The sequence below is a fragment of the Asterias amurensis genome, chromosome 10, assembly GCF_032118995.1.
Source record: "Asterias amurensis chromosome 10, ASM3211899v1".
NCBI classification, from domain to species: Eukaryota; Metazoa; Echinodermata; class Asteroidea; order Forcipulatida; family Asteriidae; genus Asterias; species Asterias amurensis.
In genome coordinates this window covers 13,239,533-13,248,800 of record NC_092657.1, presented here as the reverse complement: position 1 = coordinate 13,248,800, position 9,268 = coordinate 13,239,533, and the positions used below count along the sequence as shown (strand labels likewise).

The 9,268-nt window shown below is 38.5% G+C and overlaps 1 protein-coding gene across 1 annotated transcript; it reads right to left on the bottom strand.

Moving 5' to 3' along the window:
- Window positions 1-263: 263 nt before the first annotated feature.
- Window positions 264-9,268, bottom strand: LOC139943071 (G-protein coupled receptor GRL101-like). Its single transcript, XM_071939883.1, has 8 exons — window positions 9,204-9,268; window positions 5,569-5,640; window positions 5,330-5,401; window positions 4,735-4,806; window positions 4,426-4,497; window positions 4,107-4,178; window positions 2,779-2,862; window positions 264-2,310 (listed from the first exon to the last, which is right to left on the bottom strand). Exons 1-8 carry the CDS (start codon window positions 9,266-9,268, stop codon window positions 1,104-1,106), a joined length of 1,716 nt encoding a protein of 571 aa, XP_071795984.1. The 3' UTR covers window positions 264-1,103.

Sequence of the window (9,268 nt, the reverse complement as noted above, 5' to 3'; positions counted from 1 at the left end):
TACAAAGCTACACAGACTACTGGTAAAACCAACTACTTATAGAACGATACTAAGAGAGAAAGGCAAATTGCAAAAACAGGAAGTTTGATGATTATGCAAGGCATTTAGTCGGTACATAGCAATACAAAAGGCTCCCATTTGGTATTGAACTTATCTAAGTTGTTATTCTTAACAAAGATCATTTTTTCCATTACAAAATAGTGATTTATTTCCTTTTTGATAAGAACAAATGAAGGCTTTCTGTCGTTCATCTTCATCCGATAAATATGAAAACGGCAAAGAATGAGAATTAAATTGAGAGCAGACCATTTTCTATTAAGGACACCAAACAGCTTAGTCGTGTTGTCAAAATTAATGTCAATGTTCAGTGTATTAGTCAACCAGTGTTTTATCTGACGCCAAAAATACAGAGACACCTTGCAATTACAAAACAAGTGGACTAGTGTCTCTGGTGACGTAGTCGGACATATCAGCACGTTGTTCGAATGGTTTTAGCTTTCCGGCGTGTTCAGTTATCCGGGTGACCTGTCAGATACCGCCGCGAGTACCCTTGCGAGTACTGTAGTTCTCTCAGCAGTGACCCCAAATTGTTTATAATTAAGATTATTGTCAATGCAGTCACATAATCTCTTGCCCCATCTTTACATGTATTCATGGGTACAGCTTTAGGCAGGTCAGACTCTGCTTGCATAAAAAACAACTCGTACGATCCACGCGTTTGCCGCTAGTCGTACTCGACTCGTGGACACCGCCATGACAGCTACCGGAGGGTAACGGATGACTCAATACGGCACTAAAAATGGACTACTTTCGCTTGCTGTGCGCAGGCATCGCATGACGTAATGCTACCGTGTTTGGTCGTTCGGAAAACTGAACACAGCGGAAAGTTGAAACCGCAACACCGGCCCCCGATAGTGACACAAACTGAAATTTTGGTTCGCAATATTGTTTGTCATTCACCTACAAGTCTGTATTACGACGATCAGATACAGTTTATATCAAGGCTACCCGTCCCCAGACAGTAATACAAACTGAAGTTGTGTTTCGCAATTGTTTATCATTCACCGACCAGTTTCTTTTATCATGGTCAGACTGGCTTCCGATCAGAGATTATTGTTTGTTCCTGATCTACTCCGTCGATTCGATTGTGTATCTTTGGTCTGCAGACTGTTCATAGGTTTCAGACGGACTGCATCAATTAAGCCAGGTTTGCGGCATTTACAACACTTCAATGTGACTGAGTTCGCGTTGGAGACCGTGTAGAGGTACGGGTTAATCGCTGAGTTGATCGGTATCACGAAGACAACAACCCAAGCGTATGTCTCGTCTGGTATGTCTACGGCACCAGACTGTGATAAAATTCCCATGATGATGACTGGCATCCAACAACAGAAGTCAGTACCGACTATTAGGAGCATGCGCGTTGCCATGGTCATCTCCCTCCTGCGGTGCTCTCTGTCTTTCCTCGCATGTAACTTCTTCGCTGGTAACTTGATGATGACTACAAACGCTATTGCTGAGTAGCATACGATGACTACCAGGCAACAGGCGAAGTTGATCCCCAAGTACACTGTGGCTGAGAATATCCAGGAAGGCCCGGCTTTCTGTGTTACGGTTTGGTTCAAAAGTGTTACCTCAAGAAGAGTTTTGTTTGATGAACCTGTCCTGGGTTTGATCACAAGAGGGAGCCCTACACAAATATCATACAGCCCGTAAAATGTATGGTTCTTGCCGTCGAGTAAATCCTGTAGAAACACTGGAGGGAGGCTTATGGCTAGGGCTATACACCACATGACGAGCGTCGCTACTCGGGCCGATTCTAATCGGAACCATTTCTTCCCAAATGGGAATACCACACATAGGAATCGATCGATGCTGATCATTGTAATGAAAAACACTGATGCTTCTGAGCTTAGCATCGACAGGAAACCGGCGAATTTACAGATGGGGCTCGACTTCCAGTCGTTCGCATGGAGAAAGTAATCATCCTGATAATGAACGTCAGCTCCACCGACTATCAACATGTACACACCCATGATGAGATCTGACACAGCCAGATTGAGAATGAGGACCGATTGGGAACGCTTGCCCGAGTCTTTCATGTTTAGTCTCCATACAATTATTCCCGCGTTGCCGATGAGGGCGCTAAATCCAAGACACCAGACGAATACCCGTAATACGGAGCTGTGCATAATCCGGTTACAGCTCAGGTAAGGTATCTCCGTATGGAACTCATTGTCAGGAACACAAATGTCGATTCCGATGGTTTTCGTGTCAAGGAGACAACACAGTTTAGAATCGTCAACCAACCTTCAGAAAAAGAAAAAAAAAACGAATAAAAAAATTAAATGTAATAGGTTGATATGAAAGTTACCCTTGATTAAATAGTTTAGTTAAGTATAGAGTTGTTTACTAGTTGTATGTGCGGCGCGGACATATCCGTCACCGATAACATTCATTCATAAATACCCCAGACAGTTTCGCTATTCCTATTGGTGGAGAGCGCGTCACGTGGGTATGTATAAACTTTTGTTTATGACCAGTAAAACATGTGGAAACATGGGCGTGACACGCGAGCTTGCACCTGTGTTTATAAGATAGTTTCTTTATTCATATTTGTCTCGAGCAACGACCGGGACAGTTGTGCCACATCACGCGATACGCTCACAGCATTCCCGTATAATGAGTTGTTTACCCGAGGGCCTTACCATTTTCATAGCTGGAGGGGTGTTGTTTTGAAATAATTCATTGAAAATTATAAACTAAGGTTAAACTTACACTGAGGTGAGGTGTGTCATATGTTCCAGTTCGTGTTTATTCACTATGAAGTCGACTGTCTCATTGGAACGACGCTTCAAAACTCTGAAGTAAAACAAAGCCACGAACAAAATCAGTTGCTACAATAGTAAAACATAGTCAAGAAGGACACACAACGGGATTCTTTGGAACGCTAGGTGGCAGCAGACTAACCAGGTAAAAATCCACTGTTCTCGATAGTTCTGAACATGCGCGCATTACCGAGAACAGTGGATTTACATGCTGCCACCAAGCGTCCCAAAAGTCGCCCATTTAATTATGACAAACAACATACAAAACAATGCATATAATTTTGAAGCATTCAGTCCGAATGTAAGAAAACTAGTTGAACAATTTCCGTACAAAATACGTGGGTATTATCAATACTTTAGTTAACTGTCTCGAGTAATTACCTATAAGTAATTTATGCCTGTGATATTTGTGTTCGCATAGCTCGGGTAGTACCGAGTTTACAGTGCTAATACACGTCGGTGTTTACGGGTAAAACTAAATGGAATAATTGGTAATACCCCGACGTTTTTACCGGAAGCTGGGTTACGAAAACAAAAATAGTTTAAAGAGTGTTAATTACAAGGATTACGGCTTTTAAAAGTGTGTTTATTCATGTATATCGGTTGTGACTGCAAAGTTAAGCCCGGTTCATACTTCCTGCGAATGCGAATGTGATACGAATGTTGACGTCAAAAATTCGCAATAGGAGGGTTGTGACGTCAAATTCACGTCAAATATGCTTCGCATTCGCATTCGCAGAAAATATGAACCGGGCTTTATGCAGTGAAAAGTTACATGAACATTTGACTATATTGCTAGGTAAATAGCAAATGTTAATTACTTCGTTGACCAATGGACAAAGCAATGTTCACATTTGCAGTTGCACATTTTTCCAAAGAAAAAAGGGAGGATACTTTAAAGACAGTGGACACTGATGGTAATTGCAAAGACCAGTCTTCTCATTTGGTGTATATCAACATATGCAAAAAATAACAAACCTGTACAAATAATAATGAAAAAAACACCCTTGTCACACGAAGTTGTGTGTTTTTTGGTACTTGGTTTCGAGACCTCTAATTCTATAACTTGAGGTCTCGAAATCAACTTCGTGGAAATTACTTCTTTTTTCAAAAACTACAGAGGGAGCCGTTTCTCACAATGTTTTATACTTTCAACCTCTCCCCATTACTCGTTACCAAGTGAGGTTTATACTGACAATTATTTTTAGTAAATACTAATAGTGTCCACTGCCTTTAAACAAAGGTGTACTCTGCCATCAATGCATAATTTAAACTTACAGTAATTCCAGACTATCCAGACCATTGAATGCCCCAGGTTTGATAACTGTCCATGGGTTGTCGCCTATGTCCCTGAAAAGATATGTATTACAAAATAATTGATAATACTAACGATGGTAAGTAGAAGGGGTTGACGAAGTGCTGCGAAGTCATGATTGGAACAATCTCACTTGCGCTTGGATTTATACAACTGTTTCAACTTAAACGAGCCCTAAGTTATGTTTGCAACAAATGCCAAACACCCACATAACCCAATTTAGTCAAAGTGGGCACATCACTTTAAGAGAAACGTTTCATGCTAAAGCAATAGTTTACTTACAGGTGACGCACCGAATGCAATCCAGTGAAAACGTTGGGTTGAAAAACCGTCAGCAGGTTATCCGAAATATGCCTTTGGGAATTACAAAGTAAACATAATTAATTTCACACCAACTGTTTCATTATGGACAACTTGTAGGCTAACTATTTAATAAGAATTCACGTACAAAATTATACAAATAGTTAGAAAAAAAGATGGATAGCTTCCAAGATGATGTGGCGAATTTCAGAAATAATTGTTATTACTAAAAGCCACAGTATCTCTTACTTCACTCTTACAAACAATATCTCTTATACAAACAATACTCACAATGCTTTTAGATTATCCAGCCCAGCAAATGCAGCCGGCTCAATGGATGTAATACGATTATGTACGAGATCCCTGTAAAACAGAAAATCAACATGACTTTGAATTAAAAACTGGTTGTACTTAGCAAAGCTTGATATATTATTAAATTTACTATGACGACATCTGCTAGAAAACGAGCATGGGGATACTTAATAAGTCTAACTTTCGAAATTCCAAGATAACATAATTTTTTTTTTCAGAGGTGGGGTTGACATTCATCACAAAAAACAAATGGTTTTGTTAATCCTAATTCTTTGTTGATAGACAAACCGCTTTTTTTTTTTTTTTTTTTTTTTTTTTTTTTTTTGGGGGGGGGGGGTTCATGTATGGTTCTCCATAGTCTTCTAACATTGTCAGCAGACACTCGAACTGTGACTTTGTTTCAGAAAAGTCCGAATGTTGTTATAGGTATCCTCATTATTGCTTTGGTATGACGAAATGAAAGGGAAACCAGGGGTTGATCATGGCCTAACAGTGTCGGTGAATTGCCACATACCAATGTATTCATATTAAAAACAAATGTCGTGCAGGGAAATAATAATAACTTACAACTTACAAAGAGAGCAGGCTGCTAAGGTGTCGGAATGTGTTGGATTTCAGCGTTTGGATCTCGTTATTTGCCAGGCGTCTAAAACAGGTTAAACACAAACATTAATCGTGATTTTTTACAAAAGAAACTCTGTTTTTTATAATAACTCCGTCCTTTGAATCTCCACCTCGAAATATAAAACATAGTAATACAATAATATGAGTCCATACAAATCGAAAACACAATTATAACAAAAATGTACTTACAGATATCTAAGTTTTGCGAGTCCTCGGAACATGTCTTCGTTTATTTCTACAAGACGATTACTGTCTAGCCGTCTGTTGGTAAAGACAAATATTAACTCAAAATAACTGTAAGCGTGAAAAATAACGTGACTACAGTGGACACTCATTGGTAATTACTCAAAATATTTATCAGCATAAAACCTCACTTGGTAACGAGTAATGAAGAGCTGTTGATAGTATAAAACATTGTGAGAAATGGCTCCCTCTGAAGTGAAGTAGTTTTCGAGAAAAAAGTAATTTTGCACGTTTTGATTTCGAGACCTCATATTATTTAGAGTTTGAGGTCTCAAAATCAAGCATCTGAACGCACACAACTTCGTCCTTGTGACAAGGGTGTTTTTTCTTTCATTATTATCTCTCAACTTCGACGACCGATTGAGCTCAAATTTTCACATGTTTTTTTTTTATTTTTTGCATATGTTAAACGAACGTTTACATAATTGGTAAGAAACAAAAGTCGTGAAGATCACAGATTTACATCAAACTTAAACGGTATAATGATGATAGTTGGAAACAACCCTTTAAATATTTATGTATGAAATATCATATTTGACGAGAAATTAGTAATCTCAATGCAAAATTTGTAATCGGTTTTTCACTATTCTCTCGTGACCCAGATGACCGATCGATCTCAAACATCTACAGGTTTGTCAGGTTATGTATATGGTGGATTACATAAAGTGCTTACACTGCCAACAACTGTTTTGTTAGCAAAAAACAATTATGTAATGTTCCTTTAAGATACATCAAGTGAGAAGACTGGTCTTTGACAATTACCAACAGTGTCCAGTGTATTTAACTCAAAATACATGTAAGCGTAAAAATAACTTAAAGCCATTATACACTTTCGGTAAACAGTATTGTCCAAGTCCCACACTTCGTGTATCACAACTTATATATAAAATAACAATCCTGTGGAAATTTAGGCTCAATCTGACATCGGAGTCGGGAGAAAATAACGGGAAAACCCACTCCTGTTTTCGCGCGTTTCGCCGTGTCATGACATGTGTTTATAACAAATCCGTAATTCTCGCTAACGAGAATTTATATTGTTTTACCGTTTTCTCAAAAAGTAAAGCATTTCATGGATTAATATTTCAAGAGAAGTCTTTCACCATTACCTTCTGTAAACCCTGTAAATTATTTGTAAATCTGTGAACTTTTTTTTTTTTTTCTGTACTGAAAGGGTTCAATGGCTTTAACAAGCAATAGAGTGATGTTGATAGTAGGCCTATAACACATTTTGAGAGACGGATCCCTCTGAAATAACTGTTTTTTTCTTTTAAGAAAGAAGTAATTTCTCACAAAAAAATATTTGAATTGATTTCGAGACATCAGCAAAGGTATCATAACCAATAAACTGAAAACACACAAGGGTGTTTTTGTTCTTCCATTGTTCTCTCGCAATTTCGGCGACCAATTGAGTTCAAATGTTACCAGTCACCTGGAAGTGGTATTTTGTCAAAATAAAGCTTTTGTCACTAAAATATGTGTTTTGATGAGTGGACTTTGATTAAACAATTAACTAAGGTTTAAATACAATAGTTTCCATGTTATTAACAAATTTGAAAATAAGCCCGACCCGAGAGGGCGCTGTTCGTAACGTCAATCGAGGTGCGATGAATCGCATGCAGTGCCAACACATGATAGTGACGCTTGGCGCAAGCTAAAAACATGCCCTCAACGTTGAAACAATACGTGATTTTTTCACGTTAGGCAAAATCCTCCTTCAGGTTCGTTACGTCTTGCAGGTACCTTCTTCGACTTCCCACTAGCTGGCAAAATTGTTGGGATGGCGTCATGTTTTAGAAAATAACTTTTCTCTTCATTTCAAAATGTGTAGTGTATTCCGGATTCTCGAAGCACGACGGCTCGAAGTGTTTGCTGCACAGTGCTGGGAAAGACGTCGGACCAGACCACTTTGCAAACTGACCGAATATTTAGTTGTTTAGCTGCATCCAGCTATACACCTGGTCGATATTGCCGTAAAAATGCAAAAACAAAACTTTTTTGAAACGTATAAACTCTTGTATGACTTGCACGTACTAGTGTTGCGTTACACAACACACTGGACCGACGGATTTACGTCCCATCCGAAAAACGAAGCAATTGTGGAGTGTCTTGCTTTAAACAATTGCGAAAAACGACTCCCTCTGAAGTAACGAAGTTTTTGACAAAAAGGTAGTTTCTCATCAAAATAATAAAAGACTTCTGGCAGAAGCCTTTTATTTTTATCTAAAAACACACTAATTTGTACAACAATTTTTTTTTTTCTGTCATCGTTTGCTTGCAACTTTAATTACCAATATTTAGTCAAAATTTTCACACATGTTTGTTATTTTATGCATGTTACGGATACACTTAGGGAGAATACTGGTGTTTGACAATTACCAAAGGTGTTCGGTGTCTTTAAACGTCTTCTATCCCAGCTTTGATTGGCTTTTTAAAGGACGTGTTTATACTAGTTAAGTGTGACAATTAACACAAACATGTTTTGTTCTGATAATCTGTCGTGGTATGTGTTTCATTGTACTTGTTAACCCTTCCGAACCCACGAGAAAAACAAATTAAATGCAGCTAGATTTAATTTAAGTAGGCCTAAGTAGTGTCTGCAATGCGAAAATGCAATTACTATTATTAATATTATTATTGGTATTGGTATTGGTATTGGTATTGGTATTGGTGTTGGTGTTGGTGTTGGTGTTGGTGTTGGTGTTGGTGTTGGTGTTGGTGTTGGTGTTGGTGTTGGTGTTGGTGTTGGTGTTGGTGTTGGTGTTGGTGTTGGTGTTGGTGTTGGTGTTGGTGTTGGTGTTGGTGTTGGTGTTGGTGTTGGTGTTGGTGTTGGTGTTGGTGTTGGTGTTGGTGTTGGTGTTGGTGTTGGTGTTGGTGTTGGTGTTGGTGTTGGTGTTGGTGTTGGTGTTGGTGTTGGTGTTGGTGTTGGTGTTGGTGTTGGTGTTGGTGTTGGTGTTGGTGTTGGTGTTGGTGTTGGTGTTGGTGTTGGTGTTGGTGTTGGTGTTGGTGTTGGTGTTGGTGTTGGTGTTGGTGTTGGTGTTGGTGTTGGTGTTGGTGTTGGTGTTGGTGTTGGTGTTGGTGTTGGTGTTGGTGTTGGTGTTGGTGTTGGTGTTGGTGTTGATGTTGGTGTTGGTATTGGTATTGTATTCGGCATAAAAACACATACAAAGTACAAACATATACAATACAAAACAAAAGGCAGAGATATATGCCTGGAATTAAAACAGTTTACCTAAAAATGTAGACCGAAGGCCTTCAATTTCAATATCCCTTTCCATACATTAAAAATGTGTAATTATTTACAAAATAATAAAAAGGCATTAAGAACATTAAGACAAAAACAGAAAGATAATTAAAAGCAAGGACGCAGAAAGAGTAAAAAATGCAAAAGAGCCCCACCCCTCCCATCAGGCAAAAAATAAACTGAACCAGCAATAAGAAACATAAAAACAAAAGAATGGGAAGAGACACAAAGGTTTAAAAACGGATCCACGATCAGTTCAAAAAGAGTTATATACAACTAGAAAAAAGAAAAAGAAAAACAAATACAAAATTTACGTCAAGAAACAACAACTGTTACTTACAGTACTTGAACAAGTGACGTCAATGGTTCAAAGACTCCCGCATCTATGGTGACCAATTCATTCAT

Excerpts from the sequence above, each read along its gene's own strand:
- LOC139943071 (XM_071939883.1), bottom strand. The coding sequence starts at position 9,268 with ATGAATGAATTGGTCACCATAGATGCGGGAGTCTTTGAACCATTGACG. Across the intron at positions 4,498-4,734 it reads CTGGATAATCTAAAAGCATT|GCATATTTCGGATAACCTGC; the intron begins GTGAGTATTGTT and ends TAATTCCCAAAG. Across the intron at positions 2,863-4,106 it reads CTGGATAGTCTGGAATTACT|AGTTTTGAAGCGTCGTTCCA; the intron begins GTAAGTTTAAAT and ends GTTTTACTTCAG.